This window comes from Trachypithecus francoisi, unplaced genomic scaffold (genome assembly GCF_009764315.1).
Source record: "Trachypithecus francoisi isolate TF-2019V2 unplaced genomic scaffold, Tfra_2.0 Lachesis_group5, whole genome shotgun sequence".
Lineage (NCBI taxonomy): Eukaryota > Metazoa > Chordata > Mammalia > Primates > Cercopithecidae > Trachypithecus > Trachypithecus francoisi.
In genome coordinates this window covers 135298185-135318113 of record NW_022681470.1, presented here as the reverse complement: position 1 = coordinate 135318113, position 19929 = coordinate 135298185, and the positions used below count along the sequence as shown (strand labels likewise).

General features: G+C 46.3%; 1 protein-coding gene across 5 annotated transcripts in view; it reads right to left on the bottom strand.

The window, feature by feature from the left end:
• Nucleotides 1-8677: 8677 nt before the first annotated feature.
• Nucleotides 8678-19929, bottom strand: part of ADGRE3 (adhesion G protein-coupled receptor E3) — a 60989-nt gene continuing 49737 nt past the window's right edge. For all 5 annotated transcript variants that reach the window (XM_033200803.1, XM_033200805.1, XM_033200804.1 and 2 more), the window contains 3 exons: nt 18813-18981; nt 13959-14066; nt 8678-8978 (listed from right to left, as the gene is read on the bottom strand). In XM_033200803.1, coding sequence (XP_033056694.1) covers nt 8940-8978; nt 13959-14066; nt 18813-18981 — 316 coding nt within the window. In that variant the 3' untranslated portion in view covers nt 8678-8939. The remainder of the gene's footprint in view (nt 8979-13958; nt 14067-18812; nt 18982-19929) is intronic.

The following is a 19929-nucleotide window of genomic DNA, read 5'->3' as shown; positions in this document are numbered from 1 at the left end:
CCTGGCCTCAATTGATCCTCCTACTTGGGCCTCCCAAATTGTTAGAATTACAGGTGTGAGCCACTGTGCCTGGCTCAAAATTATTATTATTATAGAGATGAGGTCTCGTTCTGTTGCCCACACTGGTCTCGAACTCCTGGGATCAAGCAATCCTTCTGCCTTGGCCTCCCAAAGTGCTGGGATTACAGGCATGTGTCACCACACCTGGCCGATATTCTTATTTTTATTTTTACTTTCCTCATCTTTTCCTTTTTTTTTTTTTTTTAATGAAAGCTTTGAAAGTGGTGACAGCAAAATTTCCCTTAGAGCTAGACCTCTAGATCTGCCTTGCACAGAAATACATTAAATGGACTGGTCTCATGTAGTCCCCACCGTCTTTGCAAATTACAAACCTAAAAATTACAGAACATCAGCAGAGAAGACAGGAGAGCTTCTATACTTACCCCATGTTGTCCTCTGCAGACACTGCTTCCTTCCTGGTCTCAAACAGCACAAATAACCCAGAAACTATCAAAAGTATTTTTGACCAGCAACTTTCTCAATGTCTTGGGTAAGGTTTGCACAAGCTAAGTGGCAGAATCAGACCTTTGCCAGAAGACTTGGCCCATGGAAATTGTATCCTTTTTTTTTTTTTTTTGAGACAGGGTCTCATTCTGCCACCCAAGCTGGAATGCAGTGGCACGATCATAGCTCACTGTATCCTCTGCCTCCTGGGCTCGAGTGATCCTCCCGCCTCAGCCTCCCATGTAGCTGGAACTACCAGCATTCACCCTCATACCTGGCTGGTCCATGGAACTTCTAGAAAGGCATACCAGCTGAAAAGCAAGACTCCTACATAGTGTGGCCAGGCAGGCCATAACCTGGTCATATCCAAACAGGACAACGCTGGACATATCTGCCAACATGTGCCCTTGAGCTGTCTGTGGGTTGTAACGTCTTTGATGATATAATTCACTTTATTTGCCGGGCACAGTGGCTCATGCCTGTAGTCCCAGCACTTTGGGAGACTGAGGTGGGCAGATCACCTGAGGTCAGGAGTTTGAGACCAGCCTGGCTAACATGGTAAAACCCTGTCTCTACTAAAAATACAAAAAAATTAGCCGGGCGTGGTGGCATGTGCCTGTAATCCCAGCTACTCATGAGGCTAAGGCACGAGAATTGCTTGAACCCAGGAGGCGGAGGTTGCAGTGAGCTGAGATTGCGCCACTGCACTGCAGCCTGGGTGACACAGTAAGACTCCATCTCACAGAAATAAATAAATAAATAAATAAATAAATGAAAATAAAAATTCACTTTACTTCTGTATGGACTTTCTTGGGCTATTAGCTCTTGCAATGTTAGTGCTTCTCAAAATGCCACGTTGTTGGGTGTTCCTTGTGTTAGTTTGCTGGGGATGCCATAACAAAGGACCATAGACTGGGTGGCTTCAGCAACAGAATGCATTTTCTCACAGTTCTGGAGGCTGGATGTCCAAGATCAAGGTGTTGGCAGGGTTAGTTTCTTCTGAGGCCTCCTGTCTTGGCTTGTAGATCATCCTGTTCTCCCTGTGTCTTCACCTGGTTCTCCCTCTGTGTCTGGGTCCTAATCTCCTCCTCCTCTTCTTTTTTTTTTTGAGACAGGGTCTCGCTCTGTCACTCAGGCTGGAATGCAGTGGCATGATCTCAGCTCACTGCAACTTCCACCTCCCGGGCTTAAGCATCCTCCCACCTCAGCCTCCCGAGTAGCTGGGATTACCAGTGTGCACCACCGTGCCTGCCTAATTTTTGTAGTTTTTGTAGCAACGGGGTTTTACCATGTTGCCCAGACTGGTTTTGAACTCCTGGGCTCAAGCGATCTGCTCACCTTGTCCCCACAAAGTGCTGGGATTACAGGCATGAGCCACCGTGCTGGGCCTACAATGACCTCTTTAAAGACTCTGTCGCCAAATACAGCAATATTATGAGGTCCTGGGAATTAGAATTTCAACATATGCATTTGGGAGGGGTGGCACAATTTTGCCTATAACATTCACAAACTGTCAGAGTGACTCCCGCCTGACCCTCCTGCCCTGGCCATGTGACAACCAAAAAATATCAATTAAAGGGCTGGTACTACTCCCAGCTAGGCATAACTCAACATAATATTCCCTTTGGACAATCCTTGAATTGCATCCAAGGGTGGGTAGACATTCTCCAAACCAACCAATTTGTTATTATTATTTTTTGAGACAGAGTCTTGCTCTGTCGCCCAGGTTGGAATGCAGCAGCGCGATCTCGGCTCACTGCAACGTCTGCTTTCCAGGTTCAAGTGGTTCTCCTGCCTCAGCCTCCTGAATAGCTGGGATTACGGGCGTTTGCCACCACGTCTGGCTAATTTTTGTATTTTTAGTAGAGACAGGGCTTTGCCGTATTGGCCAGGCTGGTCTCAAACTCCTGACGTCAAGTGATCCACCCACCTCAGTCCCCTAACGTGCTGGGATTACAGGTGTGAGCCACCACACCTGGCCTTATTTTATTTTTTGAGACAAGATCTCACTCTGTCACTCAGGCTGGAGTGCAGTGTTATTGTAATCATAGCTCACTGCAGCCTCAAACACCTGGGCTCAAGCGATCCTCCCTCCTCAGACTCCTGTATAACTAGAACTACAGGTGTGCTCCACCACACCCAGATTATTTTATTTTTATTTTTTTTGTATAGACAGGGGTCTTGCTTTGTTGCCTAGACTGGGCTTAAACTCCTGGTCTCAAACGATCCTCCTCCCTCAGCCTCCCAAAGTGCAAGGATTGCGATCAATTTATTAACCAACAAGCACCCTTAATTAATAGCAGAGTCTTTCCTGTTTTGTCTGAGAACAAGTGATTATAGCAAGGAGACTGTGAGGAGAGGAGGTGGTGGGGGAGGTCAGAGCTGACTTCACTTCCTGTTTCTTTGATTTGTTCTTTTACTTTGTTATTATTATTATTTTTTTTTTGAGATGGAGTCTAACTCTGTCACCTAGGCTGGAATACAGTGGCAAGATCTCGGCTCACTGCAACCTCCTCCTCCGGGGTTTAAGCGATTCTCGTGCCTCAGCCTCCTGAGTAGCTGGGATTACAGGCACGCACCACCACATCCGGCTAATTTTTGTATTATTAGTAAGACAGGGTTTTGCCACATTGGCCAGGCTGGTCATGAACTCCTGACCTCAAGTGATCTGCCCTCCCTGGCCTCTCAAAGTGCTAGGATTACAGGTGTAAGCCACTGCACTCGGCTTCATTATTTATTTTTAAGAGATGGGTTCTCAAGATGTTGCCCAGGCTGGAGTGCAGTGGCAATTCATAGGCAGGATCCCACTACTGAGTTTTGATCCTCTCTGTCCTCTCTTCTCACCTCCGCCCACCTCTGCACCTGCCCCGACTCATCACTACCAAAGCCAGCTCCTGTACTGTCTGCAGCCTGCTGAGTGGGTGGGTGTCTTGTTGTAAACCCTCCACCCAGGGGGACTGTTGTGCCAAGCAACTTTATCTGGGGTCTGGGGAAGTTCCCATGTATCAGAAGAGGGAAGTTCAGTGTTTTCTGATATGCGTGTTGAGAAATGGGGAAGCGGGGTCTGTGGTCACATCTCTAGGAGGCCCCTGGTGGAGCTGGTCCCAACCTATCTTCCTTCCACATCTCTCATGATTTTCTAATTGCAGAGAGGTAAACATGAAAGAGGTCACTTTTTACCACTTTAGGTCCAGGGGAGCAACAGTTGGATAAAAATAATAACCATGGTTGATCAAACATATATTGGGTGGTAGATAAATGCAGTGGCTCTTACTGAATCTTCACCATAACTTTGTGAGGTTGGAATATTTACCAACCCCCACCAATCTTTTTATTTTATTTATTTTGTTTTTGTTTTTTAGACAGAGTCTCACTCTGTCACCCCGGCTGGAGTGCAGTGGTGTGATCTCGGCTCACTGCAACCTCTGGCTCCTGGGTTCAAGCGATTCTTCTGCGTCTGCCTCCCAAGTAGTTGGGATTACAGGTGCACCCTGATGCCCGGTAAATTTTTGTATTTTTAGTAGAGATGGGGTTTTGCCATGTTGGCCAGGCTGATCTTGAACCCCTGGCTTCAAGTGATCTGCCTGCCTTAGCCTCCCAAAATGCTGAGATTACAGGCATAAGCCACTGTGCCCAGTCCCCATTTTTTTTTTTTTTTTTTAAAGACAGAATCTCACTCTGTCACCCAGGCTGGAGTGCAGTGGTGCAATCATAGCTTGCTGTGGCCTCAACCTCCTGGGCTCAAGTGATCCTCCCACCTCAGCCTCCCAAGTAGCTGTGGCTACAGGTGTGTGCCACCACACCTGGCTAACCAACCCCATTTTATACCTGGGTAAACTGAGGCCCTGGGGGGTCTCATGGCTTGTCCATTGTCATTTAGTGGGTAAGTGGCACAATTGGGATTCAGATTCCATCTGTGCCTCCCACTATTGATTTCTTTCTACAGCTGCCTTCTTTTTTTTTTTGAGATAGAGTCTTGCTCCGTTGCCCAGGCTAGAGTGCAGTGGTGCAATGGTACAATCTCGGCTCACTGTAAGCTCCATCTCCCACCCCAGCTCCCTCGTTCCTCAGGAGAGACGACTCTGAGATGCACGTTCCACATTATCTCCTGAAAGTCCCCACTGGGGTAAAGCTCCACCCGCCTAGAGCCTGCTCAACTAACACATTTTTGGTTAATTAAAAAAAATTTTTTTTAGAGAGACAGCGTCTCTGGCCAGGTGTGGTGGGTCACGCTTGTAATCCCAGCACTTTGGGAGGCCGAAGCGGGTGGATCACTTGAGGCCAGGAGTTCGAGATCAGCCTGGGCAATATGTCAAAACTCCATTTCTACTAAAAAATACAAAAATTAGCCAGGCGTGGTGATGCGTGCCTGTAATCGCAGTTACTCAGGAGGCTGAGGCAGGAGATTTGCTTGAACCCAGGAGGCGAAGGTTGCAGTGAGCTGGGATTATGCCAGTGCGCTCCAGCCTGGACAACAGAGCGAGACTCTGCTAAAAAAAAAAAAAAAAAAAAAAAAAATTACAGAGACAGGTTCTCACAGTGTTGCCCAGGCTAGAGTGCAGTGGTGCATTACAGCTCACTGCAACCTTGAACTCCTGGGCTCAAGCGATTCTCCAGCCTTCGCCTCCCAAGTATCTGGGACTACAGGTGTGTGCCATTGAGCCAGCAATAACACATCTTTTAACATATCTTGTTCTTTCTCTGCCTCACTTCTTCTTCTTCTTCTTTTTTTTTTAATGGAGTCTTGCTGTGTCGCCCACTGTAACCTCCGCCTCCAGGGTTCAAGTGATTCTTCTGCCTCAGCCTCCCGAGTAGCTGGGACTACAGGCCTACGCCACCATGCCCTGCTAATTTTTGTATTTTTAGTGGAGACGGTGTGTCACCCTATTGGCCAGGTTGGTCTCGAACTCCTGACCTCGCGATCTTCCCATCTTGGCCTCCCAAAGTTCTAGGATTACAGGTGTGAGCTACCGCGCCCAGCCCTGCCTCATTTCTTCACACCCCTATTGGTGTTTCCTGGGATCATCTCCAAAATAATCTACCTGTGTGCACTAAACTCCTTATCTCAGAGTCTGCTTTTGGGAGAACACAAAGGATGATGCTATGGGATGAGTGTCATCATCAAAGATGAGTTTGCGAAATGGTTCTGGTTTGCCTGGGACTGAGGGACTCCTGGATTGTGGGACTTTTGGTACTAAACTTGGGAAAGTCCTGGGAAAACCAGAATGACTTGACTGTCCTTATAGGAGGACAGTGTGGCATGAGGGAAGCCAAGAGAAGGGAATGCTTCAAGAAGAAAAAAAAATGATCAACGGAGTCAGATGTTGACCCAATGGTCAAGTTTGGTAACACTGAGAAACAACCAGTGGACTTTGCACGGAGGAAGCATTTGGGATGTTGATTTATGCTTTGGTATGTTGGAAACAGAAGTTAAATTGCAGTGGTTGAACAGTGAGGAGGTTGGAGGAAGTGAAGACCATACAGTGGAAACAACTTTTTTTTCTAGAATTTTTTTTTTTTTTGAGATGGAGTTTCGCTTTTGTTGCCCAGGCTGGAGTGCAATGGTGCGATCTCGGCTCACCGCAACCTCCACCTCCCGGGATCAAGTGATTCTCTTGCCTCAGCCTCCTGAGTAGCTGGGATTACAGGCATGAGCCACCAAGCCTGGCTAATTTTGTATTTTTAGTAGAGAGGGGGGTTTCTCCATGTTGGTCTGTCTGGTCTTGAACTTCTGACCTCAGGTGATCCACCTGGCTTGGCCTCCCAAAGTGCTGGGATTATAGGCGTGAGCCACCACACCCGGCCTTTTTTCTAGAATTTTGGCTGTGAAGAGGAGGAGAGATAGAGTGGCTATTGCAGCAGGAAAGCAGATTAAGGGAGACTTTTTGGATAGAAGGGGCCTGAACATGTGTCCTCTCTTTTCTTTCTTCTTTCCTCCCTTCCTCCCTTCCTCCTTCCTCCCTTCCTCCCTTCCTCCCTTCTTCCCTTCCCTCCCCTCCCCTCCCCTCCCCTCCCCTCCCCTCCCCTCCCCTTCTCTTCCCTTCCCTTCCCTTCCCTAGAGTCTTTCCCTCTGTTGCCCAGGCTGGAGTGCAGTGGTGCGATCTTGACTCACTGCAACCTCCGCTTCCCAGGTTCAAGTGATTCTCCTGCCTCAGACTCCCAAGTAGCTGGGACTACAGGCACCCACCACCATGCCTGGCTAATATTTACAGTTTTAGTAGAGATGGGGTTTCACCACGTTGGCTAGGCTGGTCTCGAACTCCTGACCTCAGGTGATCCACTTGCCTTGGCCTCCCAAAATGTTAGGATTACAGGCATGAGCCACTGTGCCTGGCCGTGTCCTCTCTTTTCTTTCAAAATCCCTATTATTCTCATATTAAACACCCCAGTCTTCCTTTTATTCTTCCAAGATTTTAATCTTTTGGCCTTTTTGCCCCAGTGCTTTGAGCTATTTCTCCCATGTGGTCTTCAAAGACTCAAATTTGGCTTTTGAGAGTGATGACTTAAAAAAAAAAAAAATCACCCAGCATCAATAGCAGACAGATGCTAAAGAAAAATAAAAATCATCCAGCAAAATTTCTTCTTAAATGTATTCCTTTTTTATTAAGTTCCATAGAACTAGAACTTTTGGGCATGCACTTAATTTTCTTACATTCTTTAATTTTTTTTTTATTTTTTGCAAAATAAACTTCTATTTGGAGGGACAGCATAATTTAGAGTCCAGGTTCTTCTACACTTTAAACATTTATTTATTTATTTGTTTTATATAGACAAAAATGTATATATTTATCATGTACAACAGGATGTTCTGAAATATGTCTACATTGTGGAATGACTAAGTCAAGCTAATTAATATATGATTACCTCATATAACAATAATTTTTTTTCTTTTTTTGGTGGTCAGAACGCTTAAAATCTCTCATCAGGTGCGATGGCTTATGTCTGTAATCCCAACACCTTGGGAGGCCCTGGCGGGTGGATCGCTGCTTGAGGTCAGGAATTTGAGATCAGCCTGGCCAACATGGTGAAACCCTGTCTCCACTAAAAATACAAAAATTAGCTGGGCATGTGGCATGTGCCTGTAGTCCTAGCTATCAGGAGGCTAAGGCCGGAGAATCACTTGAACCCAGGAGGCGGAGGTTGCAGTGAACCTAGATCTCACCACTGCACTCCAGCCTGGGCGACAGAGCGAGACTCAGTCTCAAAAAAAAAGTTAGCCTGGGTCGGGCGTGGTGGCTCACGCCTGTAATCCCAGCACTTTGGGAGGCCAAGTCAGGTGGATCACCTGAGATTGGGAGTTCGAGACGAGCCTGACCAACATGGAGAAACCCTGTCTCTACTAAAAATACAAAATTAGCCGGGTGTCGTGGTGCATGCCTGTAACGTCAGCTACTTGGGAGGCTGAGGCAGGAGAATCGCTTGAATCCAGGAGGTGGAGGTTGCACTTGCACCATTGCACTCCATCCTGGGCAACAAGAGCAAAACTCTATCTCAAAAAAAAAAAAAAAAGTTAGCCTGTATCTAGCAAGGAAGTAAAGCCAGTAGGAAGCTGATGGTTTGAGGGAATGAGTGAGTTTAAAGAGTAAGTTTAGGCCAGGTGCAGTGGCTCATACCTATAACCCCAGCACTTTGGGAGGCCAAGGTGGGAGGATCATGAGGTCAGGAGATCGAGACCATTCTGGCTAACACAGTGAAACCCTGTCTCTACTAAAAATACAAAAACTTAGCCGGGCGTGGTGGTGGGTTCTTGTAGTCCCAGCTATTTGGGAGGCTGAGGCAGGAGAATGCTGTGAACCCAGGAGGCACAGCTTGCAGTGAGCCGAGACTGTGCCACTGCACTCCAGCCTGGGCGACAAAGCAAGATTCCATCTCAAAAAAGAAAAAAAGAAAAAGAAAAAAAAAGAGCAAGTTTATGGCCGGTTGCAGTGGCTTATGCCTGTAATCCCAGCACTTTGGGAAGCTGAGGCGGGAGAATCATTTGAGCTCTGGAATTTGAGGCTGCAGTGAGCTATGATCATGCTACTACTGGAATTTGAGGCTGCAGTGAGCTATGATCATGCCACTACACTCCAGCTGGGTGACAGAGTGAAACCCTGTCTTAAAAAAAAAGGGGCAAGTTTAGGATGAGTGGGACTAAGAACTTGAGGTAAAGGACCTCTTCATTTACAAAAAGTCAAGGAAATATTTGCAGTGGTCACGTTTTGGGTTTCCAGGGACAAGCATTGACAGAATACAGCATAGTGAAGAGAAATGCAATTTACCACACATTTTTTGAGAGCCTATTATGCAGAACAAACACTTTGGGAAGTAAAGGTTGATGACTTCGTCTCCAAGGATGATATGTTTAATGAATTCCCTTGTCCTTAGCTTCATTATTCATAATGCCAAAAAGATCCATGGGTATGATTTTCCATATGGAGTGGAATGTTCTAGTTCTAATATTTTCTCTTCACTTGTCCTGGAAAAACATCCCCCAATAAAAGAGGTTTAGATTAAAGGTGGATGTAAGGGTAAAATAAAGCAAACAAACAAAAATCAACAACATGGAAAAAGAGCAGGAGTGATTTAAACCCAGCTTGAACCAGCAGGCAAGGATGGCATGATCTCCTAGCATTTAAAAATCCTAGGGCAGATGTGGTCTTCTTTGGCTTAGAGTGGGAAGACTTATCAAAAATTCAGCAGGAAGAATTATTCTTCTTGATAAATTTTCAGACATAATATTCCACTCTGGAAATTTCAGTCCCCTGGATGTTTTTTGTCTATGAAGAAAGGTTAGAGTCTTGTTGGCTTTGTTCCTCTTTGAATGCCCGTTATCTAACATAGTGCCTGACACACTGCAGAAGTCAACAAATATTCTCTTTGCACCCCACAACTAACAGCTTGGTTTAGCAGCCCCAAGCTCCACAGAAGAACCAACATCTCCTGAAGAAGCCTATGAGGTTAGCGGTTCCTAGCCTAGTTATAAGAGCTGTGTGCAAGAAGTTCAAAGTTATGTCTTCCTTCCTGGTATTTATGGTTCATTTACAGAATTTTCCATCCAGATGCAATTTACAAGTCAAGCATGACTTTCCCATAGGAAACATTGCCCAGCAACCTAACTGATCTTCCAACTTTATCAAGTTTCTTGGGAGCAGAGTTAGAAAGTTAACCCAAGGTCAAATTTGTCCATAGAAGAAGAGTTTCATTAGCTTTTTTTTTGTTTGTTTTTTTTTTTTTTTGTTGAGACGGAGTCTCGCTCTGTCGCCCAGGCTGGAGTGCAGTGGCCGGATCTCAGCTCACTGCAAGCTCCGCCTCCCGGGTTTACGCCATTCTCCTGCCTCAGCCTCCCGAGAAGCTGGGACTACAGGCGCCCGCCACCTCGCCCGGCTAGTTTTTTGTATTTTTAGTAGAGACGGGGTTTCACTGTGTTCGCCAGGATGGTCTCGATCTCCTGACCTCGTGATCCGCCCGTCTCGGCCTCCCAAAGTGCTGGGATTACAGGCTTGAGCCACCGTGCCCGGCCTCATTAGCTTTTTACTCAAACTTTGTGCCTAAAAAATAGAAGCACAGAGATTTTTCTATAGAGATGGAGTCTTACTTTGTTGCCCAGGCAGGTCTCAAGCTCCTGACCTTAAGCAATCCTTCTACCTTGTTCTCCCAAAAGTGCTGGGATTACAGGCATGAGCCACCATGTCTGGCCAAAGCTAATGTATTCCTTAAAGAGAGATTCATATATATACGCATATGTGTGTATATATATATATTATTTTTCTTTTTTTTTTTTTTTAGACAGGGTTTTGCTCGTCACCCAGGCTGGAGTGCAGTGGCATGATCTTGGCTCGTTGCAACCTCTGCCTCCTGGGCTCAAGCAATCCTCCTGCCTCAGCCTTCCAAACAGCTGAAATTACAGGCATGCACCACCATACCTGGTTAATTCTTTAATGTTTCTGTAGAGACAGGGTCTCACTCTATTGCCCAGGTTATATTTGATATTTTCCCCATCCAAAGATACACTCATATTATTCAATTTCCACAATGTTAAGTGATAATAATAAAAACGATTTTCCTAATTCCATTGTGGAGAACCAGTATCTAGAATGCTGGCAGCTTTGGGAATTATTTTGGATTATCTGGGAAACCTTTCACAAGTCACAGTCAACAGTCAGCACTTTTACTCTTGTTGAGAATAATTAAGGACAGAGTTTCACTCTTGTTGCCCAGGCTGGAGTGCAATGGCACGATCTTGGCTCATCGTAACCTCTGCCTCCCAGGTTCAAGCGATTCTCTTGCCTCAGTCTCCTGAGTAGCTGGGATTACAGATGCCTGCCACCACACCCAGTGGCTCACACCTGTAATCTCAGCACTTGAGAGGCCAAGGTGGGCAGATCACTTGAGGTCAGGAGTTCGAGACTAGCGTGGCCAACATGGTGAAACACCATCTATACTAAAAATACAAAAAATTAGCTGGGTGTGGTGGCAGGCACCTGTAATCCCAGCTACTGGGGAGGCTGAGGCAGGAGAATCACTTGAACCCAGGAGGCAGAGGTTGCAGTGAGCCGAGATTGCACCACTACACTCCAGCCTGGGCAACAGAATGAGACTCTGTCTAAAAGAAAAAGAAAAGAAGAGACAGGGTCTCACTATGTTGCCCAGGCTAGTCTCAAACTCCTGGACTCAAGTGATCCTCCCGTCTTGGCCTCCCAAAGTGTGGGGATTACAGGTGTGAGCCACCACGCCCAGCTTCTTTTTAGACATCTATTCTGTCATTTATTCAAAAAGCCAAATATGGAAAGAAATGTCACATAGAGCAGAAAGCTCATTCTGTGGTACACTGAGCCTGAGTTAGTGCAATGGAAGAACAGAATACCAGCAACCAGATTCCAGAAGTATCGTCTTTCTAACAGGGCCATTTCCTCCCCCAGGAAGGTCCCATGATTCCCTGCACTCATCCTCTGTAATTATGCAGAGCAGCTGGGGCAGAATCCGTATCCTGGAGCCTCTTCCATGGCGTACCCTCACTCTGTGGGGCTCACATCCACATCTTTATGTACAGGGGGCATTTGGGGAAAGAAGATCACTCTGCTATGCCTATGCTTGTAAATTTCTCCCAGTGGGAGTCTGTGTTAGATTGCATTGGTTCTTGATATGTTTTACTCATACGTCTTTGCACAACAAGAATACATATGAAAACCAGCTTAAGTGCTGTTAGTGAGTAGAGAGGAGTCACTGAGGAAAAATATAACAGAATGAGGAACTCAAACCAGGTTATCAGGAAAAGGACTCTTCCTCATACCCTCCAGGAAAGCGAGTTTGTACTCAGACTAGCTCTTCAAAGCTGCCCTATGTTTCCCAGGCTGGTGTCAAACTCCTGGGCTCAAGCGATCCTCTTATCCCAGCCTCTCAAGTAGCTAGGACTACAACACCACAACACCTGGGTCTTTTTTTTTGTTTTTTTTTGAGGTGGAGTTTTGCTCTTGTTGCCCAGGCAGGAGTGCAATGGTGTGATCTCGGCTCACTGCAACCTCTGCCTTCCGAATTCAAGCAATTCTCCTGCTTCAGCCTCCCAAGTAGCTAGGATTACAGGCATGTGCCACCACGCCCAGCTAATTTTGTATTTTTGGTAGAGATAGGGTTTCTCCATGTTAGTCAGGCTGGTCTCAAACTCCCAACCTCAGGTGATCTGCCCACCTCGGCTTCCCAAAGTGTTGGGATTACAGGCATGAGCCACTGTGCCGGGCCCCAGCTTCCTTTTTATTATTGTTATTTTACATTGTGGAAATTTATTTATTTATTTTTTTTCTGAGGCAGAGTCTCGCTCTGTCTCCCAGTCTGGAGTGCAGTGGTGCGATCTTGGCTCACTGCAAGCTCCGCCTCCCAGGTTCACGCCATTCTCCTGCCTCAGCCTCCCAAGTAGCTGGGACTACAGGTGCCTGCCACCACGCCCAGCTATTTTTTTGTATTTTTAGTAGAGACGGGGTTTCACTGTGTTAGCTAGGATGGTCTTGATCTCTTGACCTCGTGATCCGCCCACCTCGGCCTCCCAAAGTGCTGGGATTACAGGTGTGAGCCACTGCGTCTGGGCTACATTGTGGAAATTGAATAACATGAGCATATCTTTGAAAAGGGAAAATATAGGCCAGGTGCAGTGGCTCATACCTGTAATTCCAGCACTTTGGGAGGCTGAGGTGGTAGGACTGCTTGAGCTGGGAGGTCAAGACCAGCCTGGGCACCATAGGGAGACCCCATCTCTCTCTATAAAAAAAAAATTGGCCGGGCGCGGTGGCTCAAGCCTGTAATCCCAGCACTTTGGGAGGCCGGGACGGGCGGATCATGAGGTCAGGAGATCGAGACCATCCTGGCTAACACAGTGAAACCCTGTCTCTACTAAAAACTACAAAAAAAAACTAGCCGGGCGTGGTGGCGGGTGCCTGTAGTCCCAGCTACCCAGGAGGCTGAGGCAGGAGAATGGCGTGAACCCGGGAGGTGGAGCTTGCAGTGAGCTGAGATCTGGCCACAGCACTCCAGCCTGGGTGACAGAGTGAGACTCCATCTCAAAAAAAAAAAAAAAAATAGCAGGGCATGGTGGTGCACACCTGTGGTCCCAGCTACTCGGGAAGCTGAGATGGGAGGATTGCTTGAGCCGAGGAGGTCGAAACTGCAGTGAGCTATGATTGCACACTGCACTCCAGCCTGGGCAACAGAGCAAGACCCTGTCTCTTAAAAAAAAAAAAAAAAAAAAAGAAAATATACATTAAAAAACTAGAGGAAGTTCAGCAAACTAATGCAGGAACAGAACACCAAACACCACATGCTCTCACTTACAGGTAGGAGCTGAACAATGAGAACAAATGGACACAGGGAGGGGAACAACACTCACTGGGGCCTGTTGGGAGAGGCTGGAGGGGGAGAGCGTTGGGGAAAAGAGCTAATACACGCTGTTTTTTTTTTTTTTTGGACGGAGTCTCGCTCTGTCACACAGGCTGGAGTGCAATGGTGCAACCTTGGCTCACTGCAACCTTGGCTCACTGCAACCTTGGCCTCTCAGGTTCAAGTGATACTCCTGTCTCAGCCTCCCCAGTAGCTGGGACTACAGGTGCATACCACCATGCCCGGCTAATTTGTGTATTTTTAGTAGAGATGGGGTTTCACCATTTTGGTCAGGCTGGTCTTGAACTCCTGACCTCAGGTGATCCACCCACCTCAGCCTCCCAAAATGCTGGGATTACAGGCATGAGCCACCACGCCCAGCCAATGCTGGGCTTAATACCTAGGTCATGGGTTGATAGGTGCAGCAAACCACCATGGCACACGTTTACCTACGTAACAAACCTGCACATCCTGTACATGTAACCTCGGAACTTAAAACAAAAACAAAAACAAACAAACAAACAAACAAAAACCCCCAAACTAGAGGAAGCTTGCAGTGTCAAGAGAGGAGCATGTAAAACATTAGAACAATTCACATGTTCACTTACCTCACTGGGTTTTGAGTCAGGACCCATCTTGCTGGAAAGCGTGTATGCCTCAGACTCAGATTTTGATTTTACAATCTCTCTAAACCACTTTTGATATTGTTTCTGGACCTGGAACATCAAAGGAAATACCTGGATGGGTTTTGCCAACATTGGTGAAGAGCAGACAGGTCAGTGAGTCAGGAAGAGGATAGAGATGTATTATTATCTATTTATTTTCACAAACCATGGTCTATTCGTACAATGGAATATTATTCAATTTTATAAAGGAAGGAGATTCTGACACATGTTCTACCACACGGATGAACCTTGAGGACATCAGCCTAAGTAAAATAAGCTGATTCAAAAGGCGAATACTCTATGGTTCTACTTATATGAGGTACCTAAAGTCGTCAAATCCATGTAGACATAAAGTAGAATAGTGGTTTCCAGGGCCTGGGGGGAAGGAGAGTGGGGAGTTAGCGTTTAATGGGGATGGAGTTTCAGTTTGGGAAGATGAATAAAGTTCCAGTGATGGATGTTGGTGATGGTTGGACAACATTGTGAATGTGATGCTACTAATGGTACGTTTAAAAATGCTTTAAAAGGTAAATTTTATATTATATATGTTTTACCACAATACAAATTTTCCATTACAGGGTATATAATTGTTGTAGAAAATTTATGGCCGGGTGTGGTGGCTCACACCTGTAATCCCAGCACTTTGGGAGGCCGAGGTGGGTGGATCACCTGAGGTCACGAGTTCAAGACCAGCCTGACCAATATAGCAAAACCCCATCTCTACTAAAAATACAAAAATTAGCCAGACATGGTGCATGACTGTAACCCCAGCTACTCCAGAGGCTGAGGCAGGAGAATTGCTTGAACCTGGGAGGCGGAGGTTGCAGTGAGCTGAGATTGCAGCACTGCACTCCAGCCTAGGAGACAGAGTGACACTTCGTCTAAAAAAAAAAAAAAGAAAAAGAAAAGAAAAAAATAGAAAATTTATAAGATATGCATATGCAAAAGGAAGAAAATAGAAGTTACATATAATTCCTCAATCTAGTGAAAATCACCAATAATATTTTGGTAGTACCCTTCAATGTGTCTTGGTTTTGGGCACCTCAGAGGCAGACCCTGCAACAAGGGTTGAAGTGTAAGGAGTTTATTTGAGGGGTGATCCCAAGAAGCACCAGTAGGGCAATGAGGAAGCAGGACAGGGAAGAGAAGGCAGCTGGTAAAGAATGCATAATTAAGGATATTTCCATTGTGGGAATCTGGGGCTCAGTCCCATTCAGGAGCTCTGGGGTACAGCATGGAACTACCTTAGAGTCAACTTGCCTGAAGGAGGAGGGAGCTGGGGTATTTATCCACCAGCTCCCATCAGTCATGGGTTGATGGCCGCTCTCAAGGGCCATTACTCTTTGGCATCACCAGTTTGCCCTGTGCATGGGCCAGGCATGTCCTGTGGGCAGTATGAAGCCTTCAGGCACAGTTATATGTGTTTGCAACAAGTAACTCCAGGCATGTAGAGACAGAAGCCAAAGGGATATGAGAGGGCCATGGACAGCATCTGCCATACCATGATACCCCAACATTGACACTATTGACGTCTTGGGTTGGATAATGTTTTGCTGGAGAGGGCTGTCCTGTGTGCATTGTTTAGGATATTTAGTAGCATCCCTGACCTCCACCCACTAGATGCCAGTAGCAAACCCCACCCTAGTTATGGCAAACATTTCCCCAGACATTGCTAACTGTCCCATGGTAGGAACACAATTGCTACTGGTAAGAACCATTCTGATATGCCGTAAACACCCATACCTACACATAAATAAATACATAACAATAACACAAGCAATGAATGCTTATACTCGTTATATAAACAAAATGAAACCCTCTGGAGTAATTTCTTTTTTTTTTTTTTGAGACGGAATCTTGTTCTGTTGCTAAGGCTGGACTGCAATGGCATGATCTCAGCTCACTGCAAACTCTGCCTCCCAGGTTCAAGTGGTTCTCTAGCCTCAGCCTCCCGAGTAGCTGGGATTACAGGCATGTGCAACCACACTCGGCTAATTTTTGTATTGTTTAGTAGAAACGGGGTTTCACCATGTTGGCCAGGCTGGTCTTGAAGTCCTGACCTCAGATGATCCTCCTGCCTCGGCCTCCCAAAGCGTAGGATTACAGATGTGAGCCACCACGCCTGGCTGGGTTCCATTTTGGAGACAGCATGCAGTCTAGATTGTCTCTGAGCACCCCTTAGTAAGGGACATTCTTGGAAGACACACACTACTGTTCAGTTGCAGACAAACGGTTTTGAATTTAGTAGCCATATGAAATAAAACTGTATATATCTTTAAAAACTGAATGCTAGGCCAGGTGCGATGGCTCACGCCTGTAATCCCAGCACTTTAGGAGGCTGAGGTGGGCGGATCATGAGGACAGGAGATCGAGACCATCCTGACCAACATGGAAAACCCCGTCTTTACTAAAAATACAAAATTAGTTGGGTGTGGAGGCATGCACCTGTAATCCCAGCTACTCGGGAGGCTGAGGCAGGAGAATCGCTTGAACCCGGGAGGCGGAGGTTGCAGTGAGCCGAGGTTGTGCCATTGCACTCCAGCCTGGGCCACAAGAGCAAAACTCCGTCTCAAAACAAAAAACAAAACAACAAAAAAACAAGTAACAAACAAACAAAAACTGGATGCTATGATATGCCTCAAAGACTGAGATAAACTGAGGGAAGGGTACATATAAGTGTTTTTCGTATGCTCATGTGAAACCCTGTCTCTACTAAAAATACAAAAAAAAAAAAAAAAAAAATTAGCCAGGTGTGGTGACATATATCTGTAGTCCCAGCTACTCAGGAGGCTGAGGCAGAAGAATCGCTGGAACCTGGGAGGCGGATGTTTCAGTGAGCCAAGATTGAGCTACTGTACTCCAGCCTGGGCGACAGAGCGAGAATCTGTCTCGAAAAAAGAAAAAGATGATGATGATGATGATGATGATGATGAAACAAATGGTCTCCCAGTGGTGCCTGCGAACCAAGTGGAGATGAGTTCTGCCTCCCGCTTCAGCCTCCTGAAGTGCTGGGATTATAGGCATGAGTCACTGTGCCTGGCCCCAGTTTCTCTTTAACAAGGCAGTTAACCTGCAGTACAGTGAAGTTCAAGACCTCATCGTGCCCACTGCTGTTCCATGGTTTGAGATGTGAGTTGCAAAAACTGCAGTAGCAGACTGGGATGGATCTATGAATTTGCCCCTGAAGACAGCCAGTGTTACAAGGAAGGCTGTGTGATTCTGGAATGTGACCTAGTTCGGGACAGTGAGGGCTCTGAGGGGCATGTATCATCTGATATGTCTTGAAGAAAAAGAGATAAATCAGCCCAGCATGGTGGCTTACGCCTGCAATCCCAGCAGCATATACTTGGTATTGACTGGAAGCTTTTCCTTTTTCTCTTTTTTTTTTTGAGATGGAGTCTTGCCCTGTTGCCCAGGCTGGAGTGCAGTGGCACAATCTCGGCTCACTGCAACCTCTGCCTCCTGGGTTCAAGCGATTATCCTGCCTAGCCTCCCAACTAGCTGGGATTACAGGTGCCCCCATCATGCCTGGGTAATTTTTTTGTAGTTTTTAGTAGAGATGGGGGTTTCACCATGTTTGTCAGGCTGGTCTGGACCTCCTGACCTCAAGTGATCTGCCCATGTCGGCCTCCCAAAGTGCTGGGATTACAGGTGTGAGCCACCGCACCCTGCCGATTGGAAACTTTTTCTGAAATAAGGCAGAACTGCTTGGGTGTCTTTTTCCATGTAACTTAAGATAGTAATATAAATAAAATAATAGTTGGAAAAAAAAAAAGAATTCATGTGAAGTGGTGTGTTAGCTGCATTGCTGATCTCCATGATTCACTCCTTTGTAGTTGTATTACACTCTGTCTTAGTCTCTTGGTGGGTTGAGTGTTCTTTTCCCATTGACTTTGGGCTTGACCGTGTGACTTGCTTTGGCTAATAGGATATTAGTGGAGGCGATGCAAGAAGAATCACAGGCTTGAGTGACCTTGCCCAGTAGGGTCTGCCTCTTTGTGATTTCACCATTGTTAGGAGAAGAATATTTGGGCCGGGCGCGGTGGCTCAAGCCTGTAATCCCAGCACTTTGGGAGGCCGAGACGGGCGGATCACGAGGTCAGGAGATCGAGACCATCCTGGCTAACACGGTGAAACCCCGCCTCTACTAAAAAATACAAAAAAAAACTAGCCGGGCGAGGTGGCGGGCGCCTGTAGTCCCTGCTACTCGGGAGGCTGAGGCAGGAGAATGGCGTAAACCCGGGAGGCGGAGCTTGCAGTGAGCTGAGATCCGGCCACTGCACTCCAGTCCGGGCGACAGAGCAAGACTCCGCCTCAAAAAAAAAAAAAAGAATTTGTTGGGGAGTTGCTCCCACTTCTGCCTAAGCCTCAGGATGAGTCACAAAGAGCAGGCCTAAACCTAATCTGCATCCTGGGGCAAAGGCAAGCTGAGCTTAGCTAAGATCATGTGAACCCCAACAGACCCATAGACCCATGAATAAGAAAAGCAAATATTTGTGTTTAAACGAATGAGATTTTTGAGGTTGCTTGTTACACAGCATTAGCTGACTATTACAAGTGGGAAAACTGAGAAAAAGGCATTTTTTTGACATAGCAATTATTTATATTCTGAAATGTGTTAATAAATGATGTATCTTAACAACTAGTAGCATTTTTAAAGTAGAGAAAATAGAGTGTTTATAGGTGGATTATAATCTCATATGGAACATTTAGAGAATGTTGACTTAAATCCTCATTAAACTCCATTTCCAAAATTTTCTTAAGTTTAAAGTAACAAAGAAAGGGGTCAATGTTTACCTGCTGGCTGAGAAGGCAGTAGACCAAGAAGATGAAGAAGCCCTGGAGGCTATTGATGATGGTGAAGAGGTAGGCCATGACCTGGGCAGCTGGACCCACTTGTAGGAAGCCCAGACACCATGTGCAGCCCAGGATAAAGAGCTGAGCTGTTGCTTTGAAAGCCAGCATCCTGGGAGGAGGAAGTAAGAGATTAGGATGTCGAAAAACTAATAAAGAGCATGAACACCCCTCTAGTTAGCTGTTAATAGTGAGAACTCTGGAGCTAGACTACCTGGGTTTAAACGGAAACCAGCACTGGCTACCTGTGTGATCTTGGGAAAGCTGCTTTACCTTCTTGCAACTCAGTTCCCTCATCTTACTTTTATTTTATTTTATTTTATTTTTGAGATGAAGTCTTGCTCTGTTGCACAGGTTGGAGCACAATGACATGATCTTGACTCACTGCAACCTCTGTCTCCAGGGTTCAAGTGATTCTCCTGCCTCAGCCTCCCCAGTAGCTGGGACTACAGGCATGCACCATCATGCCCTGCTAATTTTTGTATCTTTAGTGGAGACGGGGTTTCACCATGTTGACCAGGCTGGTCTCGAACTCCTGACCTCAAGAGATCCACCCATCTTGGCCTCCCAAAGTATTGAGATTGCAGGTGTGACCCACTGCGCCCAGCCTCAGTTCCCTTATCTTAATAATTGTTGGCCGGGTGCGGTGGCTCAAGCCTGTAATCCCAGCACTTTGGGAGGCCAAGACAGGTGGATCATGAGGTCAGGAGATCGAGACCATCCTGGCTAACATGGTGAAACCCCGTCTCTACTAAAAGATACAAAAAACTAGCCGGGCGAGGTGGTGGGTGCCTGTAGTCCCAGCTACTTGAGAGGCTGAGGCAGGAGAATGGCGTAAACCCGGGAGGCGGAGCTTGCAGTGAGCCGAGATCCGACCACTGCACTCCAGCCTGGGCGACAGAGTGAGACTCCGTCTCAAAAAAAAAAAAAAATTGTCCTATTTCATGGGGTTGCTATAAAGATTACGTGAGACTTTAACATGGGAAAGTATTTAGGACAATGTATGGGGCAAAATTAGTACCACACATACATAAAGCATTTAAAAACCTGGATGCTTTTT